The 27,126-nt window shown below is 39.7% G+C and overlaps 1 protein-coding gene across 1 annotated transcript; it reads right to left on the reverse strand.

Moving 5' to 3' along the window:
* Positions 1-1,506: 1,506 nt before the first annotated feature.
* Positions 1,507-27,126, reverse strand: lhx5 (LIM homeobox 5). The gene is made up of 5 exons (XM_028024571.1): positions 26,321-27,126; positions 23,501-23,724; positions 22,406-22,683; positions 17,877-18,042; positions 1,507-3,397 (listed from the first exon to the last, which is right to left on the reverse strand). The coding sequence occupies exons 1-5, from the start codon at positions 26,491-26,493 to the stop codon at positions 3,048-3,050; spliced, it is 1,191 nt and encodes a 396-aa protein (XP_027880372.1). The 5' UTR covers positions 26,494-27,126; the 3' UTR covers positions 1,507-3,047.

The raw sequence follows: 27,126 nt of genomic DNA on the forward strand, positions 1-27,126 counted from the left end.
ACATCCAGGAAGCAGAGAGAAACCTCCACCACTGGTCCATCCCACAGGCAGCCGTCTGGCCTCTCAACCAGCTGCTTGCTCCAGGAGAGATTTGAGCATCAGTGGTGAATGTGGAATCATACATTTGCAGAAACCAACGGGGGTTCCCAAAATGCAAGTAGGCAACAATAATGCATGTTGGACCAATAGTAAGGAGTCTCACACCACCAAGTACTGGTGGTATGAAACCAGCAGCTGATGGATAATCAAGACGGCTCCAAGTTCACCTTTTATTTCTCTTTCTTTTCCTAGAGTGAGATTGATAAAATAGGTTCTAATATAAAAGCCTTTTCCTTTTGGCTTTTAGCTTTAATTGCCATCACTTGTGCACTCTTTTACTCTTACCCTTTCTTGCTAAGTAGCTTGCAGATTAATTTATGTTTTCTTTTCTTTCATTTTAGTCAGTTAGCTGCAAATAATAACTAATTCATGAACTCATTTGTTGCTTTTTCATTCACGGTAGCCTCAATGTTTCCTTTACGACCTTTGGGTTAATTTTTCAAGTTGATTTTTATACCATGTGACAAATACTCTTTAAAGCTAACAAAACCTTCAGAAAATGTTTGACAGATCCTGGTCTAGACTATAAGACTGATTCATATATTTACATTATCAATGTTTATTGTAGCTAATCAACATTGATTACCCATGCAAATGCATTACGTTAAATTCCCGAATTTAACGTAATGCATTTTCCAGTTCTGCTCGGTCCGAGAAATCCTTTCATCTCCATCTCAACCAATCAGCCGTGCAGAACGCCTGGATGTGCAAAGCGCCGCCTCCGAGACCCCTCGATTCCTCCACTCAGCTCCTTTAGACTAGCCAGGGGCAATTAGCAAACACCTGGTGGACACTGAGCACCTGCTAATAGAAGCTACTTCTCGCTGCAACTCTGGTAAAAACGTTATTAGAGGGTTAATAGAGGAGCCATGTTGTGATGACTTCCTGAAGGCGGATTTTCAGGAACAACAGGAGTTTCTTAAAGAGACAGAGGCCCAATTTCAAAGCTTTAAATTACAAAGTCAAATTTCTTTAAGTCATATTTGATATATGTATCCATTTTTATAACTGGAGGTACCATAGTTACTTTATTGTGCTACACAATGGCACTATGTGTCTGGAAATTTAATAATGCCACCCCTTAAACATATGATGTATGTAACTTTACCTAGAATGGACACTACAAACCATTGGACCTTTAAGAAAATTTGCCTAATTCAAGCGCATTACCCTGCAATTATTCATCACAGTTGATAGGGATGAGTTAATTGAAACTGCTTTGCATGATATTGGGTGTTTAGCTTTAAAGCATTTCATTACATTTAACAAGCTTATCCTGTCTCTTGTTAAGACCTTAATGGCCGAGCTAAATGGTAGGTAGGTCATAGCCGCAGCATCAAATTATAGTCCGGCATATTAAAATGTCTACAAATGAAAAGATCAAACTAAAAACAAAAAAACAACAGATTTTCACGTTTTAAGAGAGGTTTTATTATCAGTGCTATTTACATAGAAATAATACAGCCTTGCCCCTTCCATCCTCCCCGCAAGTCCCCCCTATGCTCCTTTAAACCAGCACGCACTCACACAATCACCGAGCACGTGCACACTCACTCACACACACACACACACACACACACACACACACACACACGTTGGTAACCAAGAATTTCTGGAGATAAGACACATTCTTTCTAGATCTCATACAATGTCCAAAAGAAAACACAAAATGATCTGAAAACAACACTACAGCAAACTCAGAGGTGGCATCGAAGGAGGAAGGACTGAGCTGAAATTGGCAATGGAGTTAAACTTTCTTTAAAAAACAAAAAAACAAACAAACAAAAGAACCCAGGAGCCCTGATGAGACTTGGTCGTGAACTATTACCAAAGAGGAAAGGGTAAAAAATATATATATTGAAAGGCTGTTGTCCTCTGGTGCACAAGTCAAACTGAGACCCCGTGCGCTTTGAAAAGGCGACCACTAGATGGCAACGCGCGCCTCGGAGGAGACAGCCGAAATGTCACAGATGCTGTCTGCCCCCTCTTTTGTTTTCCGCCTTTAGAGGAAGGAGACCTCAGCTGCTGAAGGACATTCTCCATTATGGGTTCAATGTTCTTTTGAAAATCATTTCCATTAAAACATGTTTTTTAAAAAGGGACAGTAACAAAAGGAAGGTCAGGTGAAGCAGTGAGCGGAGCAGAACTATCAGGGCCGCCTCAATGGGTGTGATGTGTGTGTGGGGGTGTGTGTGTGTGTGCATGTGTGTAGGAGGGTACAAGTGTCTGTATAATTGTGTTCGTGTTTTGAATAATAGTGCAGACATCCTTCTTTCAAGTTATGATCAAGAACACTTTTTGAGCATTAAGGGACTCTAAGCCAGGATGTGTGAGGGAAAGTCGGTGCGTGTCTGTCATGCAGCAGCTGTTGATTTGATGTTTTGTCTTACACAAGCAAAAAAAAAAAAAAAAAAAAAAGCATGTTTAAAATGAGATTAAACATACACTGCCTGGACTGCGACGGATGCATCTGACTACGAGCGTTGAGGTCCAAAATTGTCGTTAAGTGGCAACGAAGACATAAAGCGAGAATTGAAATTGCTTTGGAGCAACATTTTTTTCTTTAAACGTGGTGTGAAATTAAGAAAACTAGACATGTCCCCCCTTTGGTGTTTCTCACTAATGTGTTCCTAGAGAATTAGAAGATAAGGGGAAGGCGAGAAACATTTCTGCTGGATGGAATCTCTTATTCAGTCCCGTACCCAGCAAGGGATATATGCTTTGGAGCATCTACCGTGCAGCAAAAATAAAATTTTTCCTGCTTCGCGTTACGTTCTTTCCATCAGTTTTTTCAAATGTTGAGATGAGTCTCTGATTTTAAAAGGTTCTCTGTAGACATTTCAGCTGTACTTTCCCCTTCTGACGACGATGTTGATACGTCTCCTGAATTAGCCGGGCAGACATTCGGCCCATGGTTGGTCCCTGGTTTTTATTGTTACTTTGTCCTTTCACCAGGCGCCTGTTTCGCCCATCTCCTGGCCCTGGTGGGACATGGGAGCGCTGTAGCTGGAGTTACTGGCCAAGGAGAAAGGGGGACTGGGTCCGCCCCCGTATGCGTCCCCGGGGACCGGCTGAAGGGAGCTCGGTAAGCCCGGTTCGGGACTGGGGGTTTCCGCGTGAGAGATCATGTCCGTGTACCTTTGGTCGTCTGATGGGTGGTGTCCGGACCCTTCTATGGCTCCGGGCCCAGAGCCCAGGATGTAGGGGGACTCGGCCGGAGACTGGGCCTGAGAGGACGGAGGACCATGGGGAAAGAAGTCGTAGTTGCTCCCTGGTCCGTAGTAGTCGCCTTGGTATTCTGTGAAGAGAAACACGGGAGTTCATTTTTCCTCAGACTTTAAACACATAAAACATTCACAGCTCGCCCTAAGCAGTACGTGTGGTTTTACACACAGCTCCACCCCTACCTAAGTGGGGAAATTGATCATGTCCAATTTCTAACCAACCAGTCTCCAACAGCCTCATTTGAGTGTATAAACAACTCCACACCTCTCCACCTCAGTTCTCTCGCCTCCTCCACAGTGCATTCATCTCCCCCTCTCATTCAGCTCGCAGCCATGCGTGCGCCTCGATGGATTCTCCCGCTGAAAACTTCTGGGTCTAGATTAGAAATTCCAAAATGAGATTCCAGTCTCCCCGGCAGATCTGCCAGGTCCCGTCGACTGCATCTCTCTGTCACGTCTGATAGAGCCTTAGGCACCGTCCCTCGGCTCCGCTTCGCTAAGCCATGCTTATTTCCAAAACCGCACTCTATTTTCAGCTCTCAGCTGAGCTACGAGCTGCTTCGTTTTATCGGTTCATCTAAGTGTTATTTTTAATTACCCAGCCTGCGTCTTCGTCACTTTTGTCTAACCATCAGTTCATTAACTAGTTTGTCCGTATGTTTGCACTTAGTTTTCAATCCTGTTGGACCGTCTGTACGGTGTTTTCTGATGGCGGCAGGACAATATTAGTTTGGGTTTGTTGAAGTAAAGTTATTATTAGACAGATTTCTCTTACTTCACCATAAGTCAATAAATTCTCAGACCCATTGAAAACTAACAGCTCGTGAGATGGGAACCCTATTGCTGATTTTAGTTGTTTAAAGCCACCGAAGCTAATTATTTTAACAAGTTTTTGCAGATATTATCCATTCACTTTTTCGAAACACACTTTTACAAGGCGAACTACGCTGAGAATAGTGTAGTCCTTTGTTCTACGCTTCGTACGGTAGAGTTTGGGCTCTTGGCTATTGAAAAACGATTACTTCCTGGAGGTGTGGACCATGTTGAAGGTTTAAATCTTACCCAGTCGCCAACATTAGACGTCTATAATGTGCCAGTTTGCTGCTATGAAATTGCCTGCGCTGTAAACAACCAGAAAGATAAGCGCCGAGCCGAACAAGATGGCTGTTAACGTTAACTCAATATTTAGAAATTTGGCCAAAACAAACTGAATGGCTTTGTTCACTTCCTCCGCTATCATTACTAAAAATGCAGGCAGACTACAATTCTAAAACCGCGCAGAGAATTAACGTCATCTTTTAAAACCCCTCCTGCAGCTTGCTGATTGAATCCTACAGAATAAATTGAGCTGAGTGGAAAAAAGCCCAGATGAAGTGCTGAAGGAAAATAAGTTGAATTGCGTAGGAAGGCAATGGCCAGTCTACGTTGACAGAGTTTGTCAACTTTGTCAGCTTGCTGATAATTAGTTCATTGGCCTCACTTCTAAACTACAAGAAGAACTGGAAAAGCTTGAGAATGAACCATCTTGTAAATGACAGCCACTTTGCAAATTCAAAAATTTTACAACACTATTTGGGAAGTTAGAGAGGACAGACAAGTTGCACCGATGCAGCCGACAGCCTCACAAAAAAGAATTCAGGTTGTAACATGGACATTGTTCGGCTGGGAAAGGCAATCTCTTGTGAAAAGTGTTATGCAATATGTAAAGGTAATATGTCACGATAAACAATAAATCAATTAATCGCACGATAAATTAAAACTATCGACGTCATTTTAATTATCGGCATTATCGTCTCTTCCGGCCTTTTTCTCTTTCTGTTGATGACACTGAATGAAAAAAGGCTCAACTCCGGTGCTCTCCACTGACCCTCCCTTCCTCATTTTCTTAGTGTAAAGCCCAGCGCACACTACACGATCTTAGAGCTGTCGGCCGATTGTCGGCCCATTTTCAAAACCTGACAGACCACACATTAGCCGACAGAAATCCTAGGTATAACGGTTTGATCGGGTTCGTTCCTGCCGTGTGGTGTCCAACAATGGGCACAAAATAATGGCTACAAGTCCAGTTAACTAATTTTAAAACCAGGCATTAATCAATGCTTTACTACAATCTACCTGCGATGCGTGTGGCTAGTGTCAGCGTAAAGTCCTGACCGAATGAAAATCATTAGAACCTATTTATGTCACGTTAACGAAGAACAGCTGAAAAGTTACCGGGTTTATCAACTGCGGCAGCAATTTCGCTCCAACTCCTCCTCTTGTCATTTCTATATTCTTTGCATGTTGAATAAACATTAATGTTGTTTCCACACTTCGGGTTGCGCCGTGTCAGTTGTTTGGGATTCCCCTCTATAATTTCCCCTCAGAAAACACAGAGAGGAATCCTTGCTTTCTCATTGGCTACCTGTCACATTCAACAGGCTGCGTTAACGCTCCAGCCATGACGATCTACCGTAACACACCACGCACTACAGGATGATCGATTATGAAATCACAAGAGTCAATTTTAGAAAGACCAATGTTCTAAGATTGTCATAAGGGGGAAAATCGGGGCAAAAAACTATTGCATCAGGTAGTCAGATATGTCCATTTTCTCTATTTAAATTTAATTATTACTGAAGGGCAACATAGTATACAGACTTTATAATCTGCCCTCTTTTGGCTGAATGCAGTATTTATTTCCACTTTGGCTTTATGTTTTTTAGTTTTTTTTCCAGTACATTTTTTGTTAATGGAGACTGAGAATCCATTTTATTTTTGTTTTTGGTTGTTTTGTTTATTTTGTTTATCAGCTCCAGTGTTTAGTGTTCTTTTGAAAATAATGTGTATCTATCTTTGGCAGGAAATCGCATGCATTATTACGTCATTTCCATTAAATCAGTGTACAAAGGTCTTCAAACAATATTATCGTTTATCGCAATAATTTTTGAGACAATTAATCGTTGAGCAAAATTTGTTATTGTGACAGGCCTAATATCACTAAGGCCGAACGGAGTTACGGAGTACCCTGGACTTTGAAATTCTGCTAATTTTAAAGGCTAGCAGCAAGATTCTCTAGTAATCACTCATAAGCGATTGATACTTTTATAATGTTAGCTATGCAAAGCTCGCCACTTGCTAATATTGTAGCAATTAGCTGCGATATTGGAGTCAGAGTAGATTCTCATTCATCCCAAACATGAAAAAACAAAGTGTTTAAATAGAAGGCAACTGGACTTCCTGTCCTCATTAAGCTAACATAGGACTTTTAGGAAAGTTAAAATAACAAGTTATGCTTTTTCTTTGTTTTAACCCCTCAAAACCCCTAAAATGCTTTCATGTTATCAAAGGAGGCCATGAGAACAATGGGGATAAAACTGATACTAAAACCTTGTTATAAATCAACTGGTCTCTCACAGAACGGCATGCTTTCCCCATGGATACTAGGAAAAAACAGTATTTGATTTAAGATATCCTTCATAAAACAACTAAAGAAAACCTGAAGTCAGATTAAATTGGTATCAGTAGATAAATAAATTTTTTCCGTTCAATGTGAATGTTGACACTTGGAGACGGTGCTGCTATCTTGCCAGGTCGCTCTTGAAAGAGAGTTTGTAGATCTCAGCAAGGTTTTTATCTGGTTATTATTATTATTATTATTATTATTATTATTATTATTATTATTATTATTATAGAATAGAATAGAATTACTTTATTCATCCCAGCAGGGAAATTATTTCGCAGTTACAGCAGCATAGAGACAAGACACACAACATCCACCACTGAGTATCAATGTAGACAAAATAAAAATAAAATATAACATGCTGTCAATATAAAAAGCAGCTTAGAGCAGTCCTGGCAAAGATTCAAGAGATTATTATTATATATATAACATATTTATTATAAAGATTATTATTATTATTATTATTATTATTATTATTATTAATAACGTTTCAGAGGAATCCAGATCAGAAATTATCCACAAGATTTTGGTAAGTGCAACACTAGTTAAAGTTTGCTAATAGAGCTTTGATTCCACAGATATAAAGATTTAAAGTTTAAATTTCTTTTTAAATGGAGAAACTGTTAGCCTTACAACATTAAGAATTTTACCACTTTTATACATATTTAATGGTATAAAGTCTTTCCAAAATAGGTAAGAAAACTCTTTTTGATACCTTCAAAAAAAATCCAGACATTCTCTTTACCTCCAAATATTCTTATTGTCTTGATTGTACAACATCCAATCAACATTATAGATGCTATAATAAGTGAGCATCTCAACGGAAGTCCCTACTATTACGCAGGGAAAACGTATGTGAATCACATTCATGTTATTGTCCGTTTTATCCATAAAAGAATTTAAAAGAAGCCAGTCGGATCTGTGAACACGGTAGCTCAACGTTGAGCAGTTGTAGTTTCCGTCAGCTTTGAGGATTCGGACTCGGCGCGAAGTTGATCATCTATCAAATTATGAAGGTAAACAACGCCTCCTCCCACATCTTTCCGAGTGGCGCCTCCGTCAGCTTTGATTAATGACTTCTTTTCCCGGTCCTGTTAAAATTTGTCAGCATTCAAGCTCCATCTCTTTACCTGCCGCGAGGAAAAGTGACGCCTCGCTACCAGAATCCAGTTGTTTGTGAGTGGATTCCTCTCTTTGGATTAGCATGTTTTGTGTCTAACCTGTGACACTGACTGGCGTGTTTATACCCCTGAGAGGTCTTAGCTTTTGTTTTGACTCGGCTGTTCAGGTTTGACGACACCGGGCTTTATTATCGCTTGTCCCTCTACGAATACCGTTATTAATAACTCGTATTTCTCAATCGGTTGACTTTATAATTAAGGGTCTCATTAACTGGTTTATGATAAGTTGGGAGATGTAGAGAAGCAGCGGATCTGTTTCTCAAAAGGCATTATGAATTGAATTTTTTTGCTCAAGTGGAGATTAAAATTAGATCTTGCTCCATCCAGTGTCAGACGCAGGCTTTGAAACGAAGCTACGAGAGACACAAAACATTGCGGGTAAATTGTGTCACTCAAGCAACAGTCTTCGGTCAGAGGCTTCTTCAGATTCGTTGGAAGACTGACTGCTACTGGAGATCCTACCTACCAACAGCATCACCAAAAAGTATCTGATTACCTTATATTTCATGAAATGCATCTCAAATTCATAACCGATGACACCTCTGCATTAAATTCCCACTAATATTTCTCATGAGGACTGGACAGAACCAGATATGTTTTTTGTGTAACTTGAAAGAAAACAGAAATATTCAAATAAATAATTCTTGTACAATCAATCCCACACTGTAAGTCAAAACGATATATTTAGTATTATTTATAAATCAATACAAAAGAAGTTGCTCTTTTTTAAGTTATGTCATAATAACAAAAAAAAACCCTGAAAATAAGGTGCTGCTGTAGGACGGCATTGAGAAATACAATTTATTCACGTTCAAATATTAACTAGAAGTTTCAAATAAGCAAGAAATTCGTTTTTAAAAAATAGAAATATCCCTTTAAGTTAAATAATTACTAGAATAAATTGAGATTTCACACCTTCAAATCCAATATGGCTACTACATGTTTCGCTTTTGATTATGGATCCTGGGCACTAAGTGAATTAATCAGCAAATATATGTAACACAAATAAAATATATCACTCCCAGATAAAATTCTGACTTTAAACAACATGAGTCTTTTCATCTGCTTAAGTTTTGTTCCTTCCCTCAATAGGATCAGAGCCAATTCTGCTACAAAATGACACATTGATGATACATGAGCTAACGTCTATATTTTCCTGTTCTTTACTTGTAGAGGTCCAAGAAAATTTGGCATAACCAGAAATAGGCAGCTTTCACCTGATCTAGTCTTATTAGCTGATGTCAAAAGATTCCACCTGACTATTACACTTAAGTAGTTTCAAAATGCTAGCCAAACTTTTTAATTAATTAGGCAGAATGTTTTTTGTAAATATTCCACACTGACAAGAAGCACGCATAAAAAAACTTCTCTATTTCACCAAAATAGGTTTCCTGTTGTCGTCTGTCACCTTGGTGGAATGATGAGATGCAGTGCAGGCCTTTTAGGGTGTTTTTCTGTTCCTTTAGAACAACTCTGCGCTAATTGAATTTATGTTTTGCTCAAATGTTTAATTAAACCATGAAACATAGACTGAGCTCTGGGTCTGAATACTGCCCGTAAATCTCTGAATGCTGCCAACCTGAAAAAAAAGCGAGATGGTTTTTTGAGATCAGATTTGTGTATTTTTCATGCGGATAACCAGTCTGAGTCCTTTTCAAACTATCCAAACAGCGTGACCATCAAATGTTTAAATCTACACAAAACACAAATAACAAAAAAAAAATAATACCTGCGCTTATGTTAACCTTTTGATTGTCTTTACTTTATTGATTCATACATGGAAAAAATAGTTTTGTGATTTTCAGAAAATGGCCCAACGTAAGTCATGGATTCGGACATGAATGGTAAAGTTTACCAACTTTATTTTGGTCTGCAAAATAAAGCAATGTGACTTTGTTTATGAAAATATCAAAGAGCGTTTTAATTTTTTGCTGTTGTCAGCAACAGCTTTAACAAAAGCAGAATCTGAATCTTTCTTTTCACATCCAAGCCAGCATCAGCACTGCAGCACAGTCTGTCACTGCAGGAAGTTAGAAAGGTTGCAGTTTAACTATTGCGCTACAATTAAGGCAAAATGTATGGGATTTTTTTTCTTCATTGTTTAAAACTTTTTATATGGTTCAGCTGGTAGACAGTGGCTAAACTGTCTTATATGTTTTATTTGTGCTGAAAATGTTGTAATATATTAATAGTAATATCAGCTATTGTTAGCCAACATGACAAACGTTCCTCTGGCGTTGAGTTCTGTGCTGTCATTCCCTGCAAAAATGATTACGTTTATGAAAGCTGTCATGTTAATAACTCAAAAAGGACCTGAACATTTATTTACTGCTCCAAACCCTTCGCTTTCTCTGCAGTGCTCAGCTCTGCACACATGAACACATTTGTTATGTCTTCTTCAGCATCGTTCTACATACAGTAGCTGATACAAAACTGACCTTTGAACCCATTTGTTGCTTAGTGGAAATCCAGTTAGATTTTTCTTTTTTTGGTAGGAAATTGATCTAAAGAATATCTTAGTTGCTCATAGGTGAGACCTCATAGATCTCAGCAGAGGTGGGGACTCGAGTCACATGACTTGGACTCGAGTCAGACTCGAGTCGTTAAAATCACGACTTGAGACTTGACTTGAAAAAATGCTCAAAGACTCGGACTTGACTTTGACTTTCATGCCATTGACTTGGGACTTGACTCGACTTGAAGCTGTTTACTTGAAAAGACTTGATATTTTTTACTCAAAGTCTTAAAATTTAAAACACATTATTTATAAAGTGGCGTCATTAATTAATGTCACTCATTCCGTATCAATATGCGCAGACCGTCACTATGGTTTTCCTCTCTCCTTATGTATGTATGTGTACGTAGCTGCAGCACAACCAATCAAATTAACAGGATCTGGACGTTTAAAAAAACGCGGCAAAGCTACAGAGCTCAGGGAACGAAATACGAAATAACCGCTCGAATATGCTTCCGCGAGTAATTTCTTTTGGCTACGTAGGTTATGAACTTTCGACTAAAAAACGAACTGCAACTTGTAAAACATGCAAGAAGAGAATATCGGATGGAGATGCCACGACGTCCAACTTTGTCCGGCATTTGAAGCTTCACAAAGATCGGTAGGTGGCGCTTTTCTTTTGCTGTAAGATAGCTGACTTTAGCTAACTTCGTGTTAGCATGTGTACTCCGGGTTAAATTGGTGATTATTTACCATAAATCCGGTCCTTCAAATGCCTCCACAAATAATGTGCACCGTGTTAGCTCAGGAAGCTGGTGGATAGTGAGCGGGGCTCCGGAACAGAAAGCAGATTCTGGACCTGAACACAGGGAACAGAGTCTCTCTGTCCCATCATGATGATGAGCCGGGTCTAGTATCATCTAAGGATGGTTGGTGTATTTGAAGACATCTACGTTGGGAAATTATATTGACAATATATTGTTTTGACAGGTCAGAGAAAAGAGGAAAAAACTGCTGTTATGGTTCTTTGTATTGTGCTGTGGAAATGTCAGCATTTTCCTCTTTTTTTATTGAATATCAAGTTTAACAGAACTGCGCAATAAAGTGGTCCAATTTAAAAATGTTTTTTATACTTTGTGTTCAGCTACACATGTTCTATCATTTGAGATAAATACATATTTTAAAACGAACAAATGGTCTATTATTTGAATTTTATGTATAATTGCAAATTATAAAAAAAAATAAAATAAAAACGACTCAAAATGACTTGAAATTAAAGGTTCCTGACTTGAGACTTGACTCGACTTTTGCCTGTCTTTACTTGAGACTTGACTCGGACTTGAGGACAAAGACTTGAGACTTACTTGAGACTTGCAACACAGTGACTTGGTCACACCTCTGGATCTCAGAGTCAAAATTGGATCAATTTGGTTCAAATGTGGAACTTTTATATTTGTCTTCACTGTGCTATAGCCATCCCAACACAGAGCAGAGCCAGCTGCACCATTAAAAATGTCTTTTTTTGCAACATTTGATGAGCTGAAAACTTTTTCTGACTACTGACAAAGCCTCTTTACTTGATGAGCAATACATCAGCATACCTCACAGTGCACAGCAAATTAATGTGCCAAAGCCATTTCAAGATTTTATTTTTGATGTTATGATATTAACGACTTTTCTTGTTGTGAAAATTAAATGAAAATCCATTCTTCGCGTGTCTCTGAAACGTTCCGTCAGAGCCGTGTCGTCTCTAGCAATCCGGTGGCAGCGGTGCTGCCGCAGACCTGGAGCCGTTCTGGTCGGAAATTACAATTCATGCCGAGCGATTGACAGTTTTCTTTAAAGACGGCAAACAGAATTTTGTCTCTAGTAATATCGAGACAGCGTCTTGTCAGAGAACAGCCTTTACAGACTGAATGTTTAACATTCTGGTTAATGTTATAGTCTGAAATTAGACCACTTTAGACCAGGCAATTTACCTGCTCTAACCCTAAGACAAAACCGATACGAAGTCATATGTAATACACATGTTTACTATTGAGTCGTGTCTAAATGAGGTCTATGTAAGGTCCTAATGAAGAAATTGGGTTTACTGATCAGAGAGGAATCTCTGAAGTAGGTCATATATTGTGAATTTTTTATATTTTTTTAGAACAGAAACGATAACCTGCGCTAAGTGTGAGACTAAAAGAATATAGATTCTTCCTATTTAGGAAGTACTTCTGACTGATTTTTGAATTGTTTTTTTTGTTTTTTTTAAACTACAGACAGAATTTAGATAAAGTTTATAGATGACTACAAAACAACAGAAGAACAAAACAAAATGGTCCGGTTTGGGTTTTTTTTAAGAAACTCAGTGAATTATAATTTGAGAGCAAATCAAAGCCAAACATTTTAACGTGAAGTTGAGAAACTACAATGCAAAAATGACAAAAGTTCAAGAGGAAATCTGAGACTAAAGCAGGGGTCTCAAACTCCAGTCCTCGAGGGCCGCCGCATGTCCTGCAGTTTTTAGATGTGCCACAGGTACAAAACACTGGAATGAAATGGCTTAATTACCTCCTCCTTGTGTAGATCAGTTCTCCAGAGCCTTAATGACCTAATTATTCTATTCAGGTGGTGCAGCAGAGGCACATCTAAAAGTTGCAGGACTGCGGCCTTCGAGGACTGGAGTTGGAGACCCCTGGTCTAAAGTATCGACTTTGTCACGCTAGAATTGAGCCGATACCAACACAGACTGAGTTTCGATATTATCGATATTTTGGACCGATCCACCCACCTGTGACTCTTAAAATGGTCACTCTGAATTTGAATCTTTTATTTTTACTACTTGAAGATCATTTCAGAACCTCTTGCTCCATGATTTTTAGAATCATTAAACCAAAAGTAGCACAAACCATTTAAAGAGGATTAAAGCAACACCTGTATGCTGCTGCTGCTTTAGCTCCATTAACAATTACAAACCTCCATCTGCCTTCTGCCTCTCACCGCCTTCCTGTTCTACAGTTAAACTAAAGCCATTTTGTCTCAGCAGCACTTTGAGCCAAGATCGACTTTAGACTTTATCCCGGCGCCCCAGATGTTGCACTCGCATTTCTCCGAGTCCCGCCATATGTTCCCCGCGCTGGCATCCTGGTCCGGAGCGGGGAGCAAGCAGGACCTAACAGGTTAGATATCCGCCACCTGATTTCAATTTCAGCGTGTTCTGCCTGCGCACGCGCCCAATAAGAGGTGACGTCGCTCTCCCCGCACGTGCTAATTATCTTATGTGCCCAACAGGCCCGCGCGCTAGTTTGGGTATAGAGCCCGTCGTGTTGTGAATGTGAGATGTGTTGAGGGGAGTGTTGGAAACCGCAGACTATAATTACACTCACACATTCGGCAGCATCGAGCCGCACACATACACACCCACCCACACACACACACAAACACACACACACACACACACCCCGGCAGCCCTGACGAAGAGAGGCGTCGGCTCAGATAAAGGGGAATCGGCCGGCCTGTGCCGCCGCGGCACAAAAGGGTGTGAAAAGCGGCGCGCGGAGACAAGAGCGAGATGAGAGAAAGAGAGAGAGAGATGGAGGCATATAGGTTTTGTCCTCTGTTTCACCCCCTCCTCCCAGCTCGGTTCCTCGCAGCCTTGGCGGCTCCACTTTATTGTATCCTCAATGCCAAGGCCTCCTCAGGTAGGTGTTGCAGCTGTATGGAGACCACGGCGCGCGCTCCGACTGTCCATCAAAACAATATAGCTCTTAAACATGACAGTTGCGTCTGCTTTATTTCTCCTGTTTAATTCGGTGCCGTAGTTGTAGGTCGGTTTTGTGCTCAGATATTCCTGTCTGTCCGTCGAGCGCTGAATTTCTTTTGGCAAAGATTTATTTGCTAATGCTAATCCAGCGGGCGGGTGATTCTACTGTATCTGAGCAGTAGTGGTGTCTTCTTCCGGGTTACAAAAGCTCTCCCAAGTTTTTTGTTTCAATGTAGTGATTTCTACTCGTTATTAAAAAAAAAAAACACTAGCACAAATGTATTTATTATTATGGGAAGAACCTGGAAATCTAAAATATCTAAGGTTCACCTGTAACGTGGATTTTAAGTATTGTTTTGGTGAAGTATAATATTATATAGTATATATATGCTAATCCTCAATAAACTGCATGTTACTAACTGCATACATTTTGAGGCCACACCCCTGATGCTTTCTAGAACCTGGACTATTGATGCCACATTTTTCAACCTGAGACTAATAAAGCCACATGTTTTAATCTATGAATTTCATAACTCTAGCACGTTTTGATGATAATTGTGGATAAATGTATAAATGTTTATCTGATATATCATATTAATGTTCAACTTGCAAACATCATATGGCTTTCTTTTTTTTATGTGACAGTGTTTCAATTATCAATAGATTTCCAGGTAACTCCCCAAATTTCTAAGGAAAGTGTCACATTTTCAAACCTTTGCGATTTGAAAATGGCCAAACAGAGGTGGTTCACTGTCATAAGAGTTTACACAATACATTTTCTTTCTCCGACTATGTTTGCCTGCATGATTGCTAGGAAGCATGGGTCAGCATGAGATTACCACAGTTTGATAACCAGGAGTGAACTAGTAAGGGCAGCGCTGCATGACGCTATGATTCAAAAAGCCGGAGAAAACTTCAGTCGTTTCGTCACTGGCGTCGCCTTAAAAGAACTTTCAACTTTAGGAATGATCTCAGTTTTGAAACTGAAACTTTTAACCCCTTAACTGTCACCCTCAAAACGCTTAAGTGCAAGTCAGGGGGGCCCAAAGCGGGTCCTGGAGGGCCGGCATCCTGCGTGTTTTAGTTCTCTCCCTGGTTTAACGCACTTGGATCAAATGATGGCTCGTTGGAAGGCCTAAGGAGAACACTGACGTGCTGAGAAGGTTGTTGGTACCACCAAGGAGAGAACTAAAACATGCAGGATGCCGGCCCTCCAGGACCCACTTTGGGCACCCCTGATGTAAGTCAATCGGTTCATGAGGACGCCGGCGTCTGTATGATAGTTAAAAGGGTTCTGATGTACCTTGATAATGGTAACTAGTCCATGATGTTCTGCCATGCAGGCATAAGTAATCTAATACAAAAAAATGGTAGATGCACTTTGAGAGCATCTACATACACATTTTATGTTGTCAATGTAAGGTTTATTCATACAGCAGATTAAAAAAAAAAAAAAAAAAAAAGTAGTTAAAACAATACAATGAGAGCCAATAGAATCAATTTAAAAGTTACAATTAAGGGAAAAGTGAAAAAGATCAATTCAAAGCAATGATTTGAAAATCTCTATGTTCTGAGTTGTGAGCTCATGAATTGATAGAATCAAAGGGTGGGCAATATGGACTGAGAGCTTTATCGCGATATTTTGCAATGCTATTATGATAGCAATAAAAATAATTATGAAAAACTATTTATTACTGTATGGCACAATGTCATAGCTCCACAAAAATACTGTTCTTCAAAAAATTTGAAACAGACTTTTACACAACATTACTAACTTAAAGAAGTGTGATTTGCATCACTAAGCTGCACATAGTAACTCCATTTAGTGATATTTTAAAATTTACTGATATTTATTGATGCAAACAGCAGAGAGAACATTAAAAATAACATTTACATTAAAGCCAGCTTTTTTAGAATCGATAATTGAACTTTATCGTGATAACGGTAAATCAAAATCCTCACGATAAATGATAAACGATACGATAAAAGTCCAGCTCCTTCGACAGAGTATTCCCTAACGTTGGACTACCAAAGACAAACCGGCTGGTGGACCCGAGTTCTCTCACTGGTGTGTGGATGTAGCAGAGATCATTTAAATAGGGTTGGAGCAAAACTGTTAAAAGCTTTAAAATCAAGTGATAAAATTAAGAAATCAATTTGGGATGGGACGTGAAGCCAGCAAAGAGAAGCCAAGACTGGCGTGATGTGTTCACGCGTCTTAGTGCCAGGTAAAATCTGATCGGCAGCATCACAGTGGTCCAGTTGTGATGTGATAAAAGCATCAATAACTCTTTCCAGCTCTTTAGCAGGTAAATAGGGCTCAACCTTGGCAACAACTCGCAGATGGAGGAAATTTCACATCACATTCTTAAGACACCACACAGAGCATGATTCCTTTGAGATAGCAGGGTCTGTATGCGAACACTGCTGATATGCTGAGTAAATATTTATTCCACATCTTTTATCTGCGACATGAAGCGATTCCAGAAGCTGCCTGACCAGCGTCTGCGTAATTTTTTTTCTTTGTTTCTCTCTTTTCTTCTGGAGACCTGTATCCTGGATTTTTTTTTTTTTTCTGAAATGAAAAGCTACCTTCCCGTTTACCTTTTGTTCAAACGGACGTTGTGTCATTTAGTTGCCGCCACGGTATTTGTTCGCATTTCACGCGTTCTTGTCTTTTGTTAATTCCAAAAATCAACTCTGACGTAAAAGAGGAGAAAAGAGACGAGATTCGAATCATACCGTACCAAATCACACACAGAAACCAAGATTATCTACAAATATTAACTTTTTTATTTGATGCAACCCATAAATAGTGAAAAGTACTTTTTAAGTTCAATTGCCTGGGTCAGCGATTTAGCAAAATGTCACAAATGTACGTGTTTTTCAGCCATCCATACCTATCAAATAACCGAGAACCATTTTAAACGGATCTGTTGCCATGGATTTTCCAAACAGACCCCTTGTTGCTCCTAGTTATTTATGTATTTCATTTATTTGTTTGTCTTTTCAAACATAAGAAATTGGATATTTCAGCCACAGCTTTTCTAATTTGGATAAAAACTTGTTTGAATTCCTCCGCATCCTGCATCGGTTAACTTCTTTGCTGATGACATGTTCATATTTAGAGCAGAAAGTTAGTAACTTTGGAAAGCAAAGCTTCAGAAATATGTAGTTTATTGCTGCTTTTTATCAAAGAAAAGTGGTACTTTTATACGTAATGATGGTCAGAAGTGCATCCTTTTAGGCATTTATCCCAAATAAAAGGACTTTTTTAAAAATATTTTTCGATCAAATTTGTGGTTTTGGTAATTAGCCAAAATACTTGGTTTTTTATTTTGATTTGGCAGCTGGGTATCTGATTCCAACTGAATAGGTGGTATTCAATCATAAGCACAAAGATATATTAACAAAAGTGTCCTTTTATTAAAAATATCAACAAAATGACTGGTGTGTGCCTGAGTCAAATTAAGGTCTTGGCTGTATTTCTGAACACAAAAACAAGTAGCTAATGGAAACTAGTCTGATATCCAAAAACACTTTCATTGGACTGCGTCCACAACACCAGCACAACAAACCATTTATATCATGTCTTCCTGTCTTTCCACCCACACTGATAATGTCAAGTTTTTGATACAGATGTTCAACCTGGATATGGATCGTGTTTGCTTGAGGCCGGATAAAAAGCGTGTGAAAATGAGCAAAAGAGTTTTTCCCTTCCTACCTCCATAGTAACCGTAGGGCCCAGGTCCTAAAATGTCTGGATCCTCCAGCCTGCCTCCTAGAGGCCTCATCCTCCTGGGGCCCCTGAAGAAGGCGTGGCGTCGGGCCCCCAGGGCGCTCAGCTGCTTCATTCGCCGCTCTTTGGATCTTCTGTTCTGGAACCAAACCTTAAAACAGCAACAACAACAAAGAAACGATGACAGAGCTGATCAGTGGCCGTTTTTTCCCTGCAACCTTTTAGCTTTCCATCTGGATTCTGTTTCTGAAACTCTCACGCACTTCTGAGATCCACCTGATCACATCTGTGGCAGAAAAAGTAGACGATGCACAACTTCACCATCACTTTGTTTTGTCTTTCTTTCTTTGTGGCACGGATCCATTTTGTTTTTTGAGCTCTTTTTTGCAGAGTTTGAACACTGAAAGCCGTCATTCCCATCAGCCTTGACTTTCACTCAAGTTTCTGCCTTCCTTGAAAAGCCATATTCAAAACGGCGAAGGAGTGTTTTTGAAAAATAAAGGAAGGATTCACTTCTGACCTGTTTGGATCCCGTTTTAAGACACCTCTGCCCCCATTTGCACGAGTGTTTGTGCTTTCTTTTGTGATGCTTAGGTTCTTTGATCTATGAATTAATACGGTTCAAGAAACTCACATTTTTTTCTTTTAACCACACTTAAGATTAAAAGTAAAGACAGCAGTAGGCTGTGAAATGAAACTTTAGATTAATTACAATAAAAGATTTACAGTACTAGGACTTTACTGTTAAAAGCTGGAATCCTTTTCTCTTTTTTCGTCGGTGCCGGAGCGCACAACAAGGCCTGCCACGAAATTTTTCTGGACAATGAATTTTCCCATTAGTTATTCCGAGAAACAATGATGTTGTTCTTTTGAGACCATTTTTTAAGTAATGGTAACGCCGTAAAATGCCAGAAAACCTTGTCAAAGATCGGTAAACTTTAAATCCCTCTTAACATTTATCACTGGAACTGGAAGACTTTTTTAAATATCCAAAATGAATAAACAAAGCAACAGAAACAACATATAAAATGAAATATGAAATCTCTGTAAACAAAACTGTCCTTCAAAAAAATGGTAAGTTGAGACCAAAGCACCAGACTGAAGACGTTTGTCATTCAGTTTTTAGTAGAAAGAGAGAGAAAAAATTAATGCAAATGGGAATTATTAAGCTTTTAAATTATCATGCGATTAATTGATCTTTTGCTAATTGCGACAAGCCTAAGCACAACAAATTCAAACCAGACATAGAAATTGCAAACGGAAGAAAAAAATCCAGCAGATAAAACACCCTTTGTTGCATGTTGCAGTTTATAAAGGAGTTTTTCTCTTTGTTACACTACTTTAAGATGAGCCACAAAGCAACAGAAACGGTGCGAGCCCCCAACGGCCCCCGCGCCGCAAGTTCAAATAAACGGAAGAGAATATGCTTAAATAAACTATCTTTGAAAAGCAACAAAGGAGGATTTTTTATTTCTTTCTTTCTTTTTGAAAATTTGCAAAGCCTCCCGCGCCATATGGAGGAATGCTCTTTGCATTACAAGCACATAACAGGTCGCGTTTGCGCCGTTTGCATCGCATGCTGCATAATGATGTATGTTCACACCATGCTAGGCTACACCAGAGGCAGAATCCCACTGTGCTACAGATTAACAAAACAACACACACACACACATAAAGAAACAGCCAAAAACCACTTAGGCTGTGCTCTCCGTGCTCCAGCGGCAAAGGCAACACCTGCTTATTGAGAACAATCGTCTAACTGTAGGGTACATTTTTATGGAAATGCTCTCGCTTCCCTTGAGAGAGCCTTGCTTAGGGATTACATCCACATGCTGGAGAAGCAGCGTGGCTCACAGGGCTCCCCGCGTCGAGAGCTGCGGTATTTAACACACACCGAACGAGGAGGGAGATGACGAAACGCAGCCTCCATTTTGGCTCTGAGCAATCACACACACACACACATATATATATATATAAAGGGGTGTGGGATGAAGGGAGGGATGGTGCGGCGGACTCACTGACTGACTTATTGACTGGCTTTGGTGATTGACTGTATGATTGAGCTCTCTGTCACACACACACACACACACATACGCGTACAGAAAATTGCCTGCAGTGTATGACATAGACGAGGCCGTGGAGATGCGGAGGAAACAGGCTGGAAGTGAGTAAGAGCGGAGCGGAGAGGTGGGAAAAGGGGAGGGCGGTATGTAAATCTGTGAAATCAGCGATAATTACAGTGAGTGCACAAAAAGCCACATCACAGTTGGCAGAGATGGTGCTAATCATCCTGACACAGTCTGCACCCAGACACCCGACTCGTGCATCCACGCGTGCGTATACGTGTGTGTGTGTCTGTGTGTGCGTGTGAGTCATGGAGGATAAAAGAAAGCAGAAAGCAATGTGTGTGTCGGGGTGTGTGTGTGTGTGTGTGTGTGTGTGTGTGTGTGTGTGTTACGTTGCACAACATGTTTGTGTCTGGGGTTCCTCTTAGCCTTGGCAGGCAGTGAGGCTAACCTTTCTCTCATTTCATGGCTGTGAAACATGTATTATTTCCAAATAAACTGCCGCCTCCAGTGTAAACATGGTCTTTATCATTCCCAAAGCAGTCCAAAAAAATAAAAAAAATAAAAAGGATTATTTTATTTTTCGAGATTAAATTAACCTTTTGTCTCAAGGATAAACTTTAAAACTGAACCCTGGTATATATATATTTTTTTGTGGTACTATTTTAAATGTATTTATGACATTTAAAGAAAATCTAAACTGCAGAAAAAAATGAAACAAAATGTTTAGAAATACTGAGTTTCATAAAAAAAATATCACTTTGAGGAGCTACAATAACAGTCGGTGATAACAGAATTAAAAACTATGACATCTCTGAACTGTTTTAGGAAATTATTTAAGCTAGATAATCAAAATTGTACTGATATTTTGAATCATTTTTTTTTTAAATTAAATGTACTTACAGTTGTGAGTTGTTTTTGTTCTTATTATAAATACTTACTGTAACCAACACTACCTTTAGCTATATATTAAAATCTGTCATATATGTTGTTATGTATGTTAACTGTATTTTTTTAATCTCTTCCATCAACCTGCTAGGAAACTACAGATTAAAATTAGCCTCTCAGGGTAAATCTGGCGTATTTACATGATGCATTCATGTTGACTAATAAACACTGTCCTCTTTTAAATAAATAAATCTAAGCTAATATAATAACAATAATACAGTAAGTAACACATCTAACAATCAGAAAATACACAACAATAAAAGTTAAATAATATGAACATTTGGCAATTAGCACTTAATAAACTGACTTACAGTTACTTAAATACGTGGTTTGGAAAAGTAACTTTTTTGGTAGGTTTTAAGATATTTTTCCCCATAAATGCTGTTTCACTGTAATATGCCATGCGTTTGTATGGTTAAACATATTAACAGGCCGTTATTGCCGCCATTGTTATCGTTTTATCATTATTACCCAAATAGGTCCATAATGTATAGACCTAAAAGAAACATTTCACATGGCGTGCAGCTGGTAAATTTGGATCTGTAACCCCGCTAATGGTCCACATCATGTTTTGACATTTCTCTTACAGATAATGAGGCTTTCAATTAAACGTCCCGCACACTTCGGGAAAATTAAAAGGTAATTTTACTGATTTATAATCCGTCATTTGTCTCCAATTTGTCTTTGTCTCGGTGAGTCCGTCTCGCCTACTGTGGTTCAGCAGGGATGGGGAGACCCCCCCCCCCCCCACGTGGTCCAGCGGTCCTGTAAGCATCTTTGCTCTATGACTGCAATTTGTTTCTTTCCTGAATGATGAGTTTTAATGACTTGCAACAACTGTCATTTTTTTAGAGAATGTTTTTTTTTAATCATTCATTTATGATGTAATAAAAATAAAAACTGTAGATTCTAGTATAATTTAGAAGTTTGGGGTTGCCAACCCCCCCTATGGCCCATTGTAAACTTTCTAGAGACGCCCCTGCGTTACAAAATCAACCTTCCATCCAAGTTTACAGTGAATACATGTAAAAATGACATTATTACCAACCATTTAAATGTGACAGAACGGTGGTTGGTGTTCATGACATAACCCTACCCTAACCCTAACCCTTACCAATTCAGACATTCAACAATATTTGCTTTGAATAGGCCATAAAGGCTTCCGTCTATGAACAGGTGGGCAAAGAATGAAACGTGGAAAAGACGTTCGGCGAAACTCGGTCGTGTTTGCTCGAATGATCTCTATCTTTGCTTCCGCTCGGCAGGTTCAGTTTTTAACTGATTATTCTGGACTAAATAAAAACAAGGCCGACGAAATGATCGGAGAGACAGACGTCGATTTGACCTCCGGTGGTTCAAGGTTGCTGCATTTGTTTCAGCGTCTCAATGCGGTGTCTAAATAAAGTAAATCCTAAATATATATCCGTATATCTGTTATTAATAATAATAATAATAATAATAATAATAATAGTAATAATAATAATAATACTCTGAGTTTACCTGGATGACTCGCATATTCAGCCCCGTCTCCTGCGCGAGCTGCTCCCGGATGTGCCGCGTCGGCTTCGGCGTGGCCACGAACGCCGCCTTTAACGTCTCCAGCTGCTTGGCCTTGATGGTGGTCCGGGGCCCCCGCCGCTTGGTCCCGGAGTTCTGCTCCTCATTTTCAATATTGTTCGTTTCCTTATCTGAGGATGTGGAATTGTCCGTCTCCTTTATGTCGTCCTGTATCGGGTCCTGGAGATCCGGCGATAAACTTCTATCTGTGCACGACGAGACTGCAGGGGGGGCGCGGGGGGCAGGGAGCCCCGGGTGGGTGAGGTGGGGGGGGGGGGGGGGTGATGCGAACAAACAAGGAGGGGAAGGTCACGATCCGAAATGTCAAGGAGGGAGGCAGAGAGAGGGGAGGGAGGAGGTTTAATTGTAATTAGCCCAGGTGTTTAAAAAAAAAAAAGAAAGAAAGAAAATTGAATGTAAGATTTCAGATGATGCTCATTTTGAACAAAATATTCCATTTCACGCTCATTTTGTTTTTCTTTTGTTTGTTTGTTTTTTTTGTAAAGAGAAAAGAAATAAGCAGCCATTTCATTTTTCATCAAATACACTTAACAATAAACAACAAACAATAATATTCCATATGAATAATCGGAAAACAACCGAGCAGCTTGAGCATGCAGGGTGGATGCTGGATACTGTCCTCCTGTGTGTGTGTGTGTGTGTGTGTGTTTCTTTTTTTTTTTTAAAGGCCTAATAGACAAGAGAAGCAGCATCACGCGCCTCACTAACACCCCCCCCCCCCTCTCCCTCCCCGCTGCATAAAACCAGAAAGCTATTGTTCTGTGGAGGTAAATATTGAAACTATTGGGGATCCGCTCTCCACAGACCCCCAGTCTTTGTTTATTCTCTTTATTTCTCTCATTTATTTTACTTTATTTCTCTCCTCCCTCCACTCAGACCTAACAAACGCGCATGCTTGTAACGATTTCACTCATGGCCCCCGCCTCTCTCCCCCCCTTCAACAAAATTTGTAAATCAGCTGTTTATTTATTTATTTATTTATGGGTTGTTTTTTGTATTTTTTGCAACGTCGCTCACCTGAGTTCAGGTTGACTTCCTTAATGGCCCCGGAGCTCAGGTAATCTTCTTTGCACACGAACTTGTTTTCGTCGATCACGTAGAGCTCCTCTCCCGTGGACAGCTGCTTGTTACACACCATGCAGGTGAAGCAGTTCAGGTGGAACACCTTGCTGCGGGCTTTGCGCACCAAGTCGCTCGGCGAGATTCCCTGCAGACAGCCCGCGCATTTTGTGCCAAAGCGCCTGGACACATAGAAAGAAAAAAAAAAAACATAAATAAATCGAATCAGATTCAAATCTTTCCTTACTATTAAATTCCTCTGTTTGTTATTTAAAACACTGATTATGTGTTTTTGTTTTGTTGTTTTTTGTTTTGTTGTTTTTTTTTTTTCAATATTTTGTGTGTAGATCTAAAAATGTGTTTTAAGCCCGACTCCATGTCGCGTTCAGGCTCATGCGTTACGTTATAACTTATTATAACATTTTATTCAGAATTATTTAGACAGAAGAGAAGATTCCCAGCTGGTGTGGCTGAAGACAAAAAGAACGTTCTAATGGCGCGGCTTGAGTTTATCAGAGGAGCAGAAACACAGCCTTACTTTCACTTCTTTTTCCAGGTATCAGACATAAAATAATCTGTTTTCCCAGCTAAATATATATATATAAAAGCAATTAAAGTTGAGAAGACGTCAGCGTAAAGACGCACGTGGACGTTGTTTTTAAGGTTGTTGGAATTGAGAAAAATGACTTTTCATAAGCCGGAAGAAGATGACTCTCTCTTTCTTTCTTTCTTTCTTTCTTTCTTTTGGTTAATAGGTGAAAGGTGAATAAGCGTCGTGGTGGTTTGTGAAACGGGACATCTAAGCTTGACTTCAATGTATTTATTTAGGTTCAAATTGGGACCCATATGGGATTATTTATTTTTTTTTTTTTTAAAGAAAGAAAAATCTATATCCAATATATTTTTCTGGGCCAAATAAAGACAAAGACAGGCCACCCTTAAGCAGAAAATGAAGGTGAAGTACATTATTTAATAAAGATCCAGCACTGCTCCCATGCGGCTTTTATTCCATTTATTATGAAATATTTTTGTCTTAAATATGAGGCCATAATAAACGCTTATTACAGGACAATTAAAAAAGAAATAACGTGATTAATATGAAATAAAATTCAATAGTTATTGTAATTTTAAAATTTTTTTTTATTTTTTATTGCGAACTGATTCATCCTTACTGGCAGAGCTCTGTGATAACAGTAATAATAATAGTAATAATAATAATAATAATAATAATAATAATAATACAGGGGGAAAAGGGAGCTAATTTTGACGGAGGCGCTCTGACAATAACCCCACGCAAAAACGTATTAGTGACAATCAACACATTGTAGCCGCGGATATATTATGGGATTAAACAGAGTGGGGGAGCATCTTAGCGTGGAAATCTTCCTTTAATCCACATTCAGCCGCCTAAATAGTGGGACGACTCATCAGTTTGATGCACAAATATAGAGCAAAATAAATCCGGTCCTCCAAATGTGTAAAAAGGAGAAAAAAAATAATACAGTTTTGTTGTTGTTGTTGTTGTTGTTGTTTTATTAATTGTAACAGAATTCTATTGAAATGTGTTGCTGCTTGAGCCTTTGGGGTGAGAGCAAGCTGCCTGTATTGTGGAGCTTTGTTTTGGTTTTTTACACCAATCTGAGCTGGTTTCCCCATTTGCAATGGGATCGCTTCACCGCGCGCCTTTCACATGCATGGCCAACCCTCCTCCTCCTCCTACTCGCCTCTTTAAAAAAAAAAAAAAAAAAGAAAAAAAAAAAAGGGGGGCACAACACTACTTACACAACAAATGGACACATTAGGGTGATTACTGTTTCGCCCGGCTAATGGCTGGGCCATTTCAATCCAGCGCGCTTGATGGGGACCCGCGGTAATATGATGGCCAAGGCCGCGCGAGGGGCCAATAACAGCCCCGGCCCCCCGACTAAAACATAGAGGGGGGAGGAAGGGGGGAGATGACGCGACTTACATGTCATTAGACAATTTGGGAAGAGTAGGACAGTCACGTTGAAAAAGAAAATGATGCGACAAAAACAAGGACTTCACTTATATTATATCACCCAATTACCTGGAGCACTTTTGGGGGGGGGGGGGGGGGGGGGGGGGGGGGGTAGGAGGAGGAGGAGGGGGGGCTGGGGAGGAATTGGGAACCAGTTAATGGCCTAATGGATGTTTGGGAAGTGCCACCAGGAGCTGAGAGTGGACTCTAAAAAATTAAATAATAATAAAAATACAAAAAAAAAAAAAAAAGCAAAGCAGTTTCCTCTTAAATAGAAAAACATTGGAGCATATATTTATTTAAAGTTATTTTATTAATTGGCATTATAAACTGAACCTGACTGCACTCCTTTGTATTTGTTTTAGATTGAACTTCATCTAGTTGTATTGGACTGATTTGACCTGAATAAATATATAACACTGATTTGAATTATTAGGCCAGAGTATTTATATATAATTTCTTAAAGGCAATTTCACTAAAATGTTGCATGAAACTGACTGTTGGTCCTGCGTTGCTTTTATTGATTTGACTTTAAGGGTGAATTATTTTATATTGAACATTTTCGGTTCCAAACTGATTTGTTTTTGGTCCAATATGACTGAGAATGTAATAACCTTTTACGTTTTGGGTCAGATTTTTTTTTTTTTTTTTTTTTTTTTTTTTGTCGCGTGAAATTATACATTTTGACCCTTAACCGTATAGGCTACGCAAAAAGAAAAATGAAAAGGAAAAAAAATATATATATCCTCCCAACCGATTCCAGTCTTTCTCCGCGTTACCTGAAAAAGTCCATTTTGCAATAGAGCTTTCCGTCCCGGGAGAAGCACTTCTCGGTCAGGTTGCAGTTGCATTCGCAGCACTGGACGCACTTGGCATGCCAGGCTCTGTCCAGCACGTTGAGCAGGAACCGGTCCAGGATGGGCCGCTCGCAGCCGGCGCAGAGGACCATCATGTTGCCGGCCCTTGAGACGCCGAGTGCCGACCTCCCCGCTGCACGGACTGCGCTGCTCGGACTGGGGCAAGGCGGCTCTACGCGGAACAACGTCTTGGCTCCTGGTTGATGAGCTCTGCCGGGGTGAAAAGTGGGAGATTCTCCCCCCCAACCCTCAATCCACCAGAGGAGAGAAGAAGAAAAAAAAGAAATAGAAAAGAAAAAAGAACTGTTCCGGTCCTGAGTCCTGGGTCGGGATGCTGTCACCAATCCACAATCCAAAAGAAGAAGAGAGGGAAGAGATTTCAGGGCTGCGTGATGCACAAACCAACCATACTTTCTCTCTTCTGTTCCTTTCAAACACCTAAAACATCATCTTTCATTTATTAGTTTAGTTTAGTTTTTTAAATATTATTATTTAAAATAATCCCTTCATCGCTCGCGCCTTGTTTTTAGTCCATTAATTTCCTCCGGGCTCACCTCACGTTGCCACTTTCACATCACCGTGCCTGGGTTATCATGAGAGAGGTTTTTTTTTTTCCGCCAAGCGCGGAGCTGCATCCGGAGCTCAGATTGGACGAGGCCCCTGTTAATTCCTCGCATCAGACGAGCCAATCAGAGCGCAGTTGTCATGGTTACACGCTCATAGCTGTG

This window comes from Xiphophorus couchianus, chromosome 8 (genome assembly GCF_001444195.1).
Source record: "Xiphophorus couchianus chromosome 8, X_couchianus-1.0, whole genome shotgun sequence".
Taxonomy (NCBI): Eukaryota; Metazoa; Chordata; class Actinopteri; order Cyprinodontiformes; family Poeciliidae; genus Xiphophorus; species Xiphophorus couchianus.

Excerpts from the sequence above, each read along its gene's own strand:
- lhx5 (XM_028024571.1), bottom strand. The coding sequence starts at position 26,493 with ATGATGGTCCTCTGCGCCGGCTGCGAGCGGCCCATCCTGGACCGGTTC. Across the intron at positions 23,725-26,320 it reads TGCAAAATGGACTTTTTCAG|GCGCTTTGGCACAAAATGCG; the intron begins GTAACGCGGAGA and ends CTATGTGTCCAG. Across the intron at positions 3,398-17,876 it reads GCCCTACGGTTACTATGGAG|AATACCAAGGCGACTACTAC; the intron begins GTAGGAAGGGAA and ends TTCTCTTCACAG.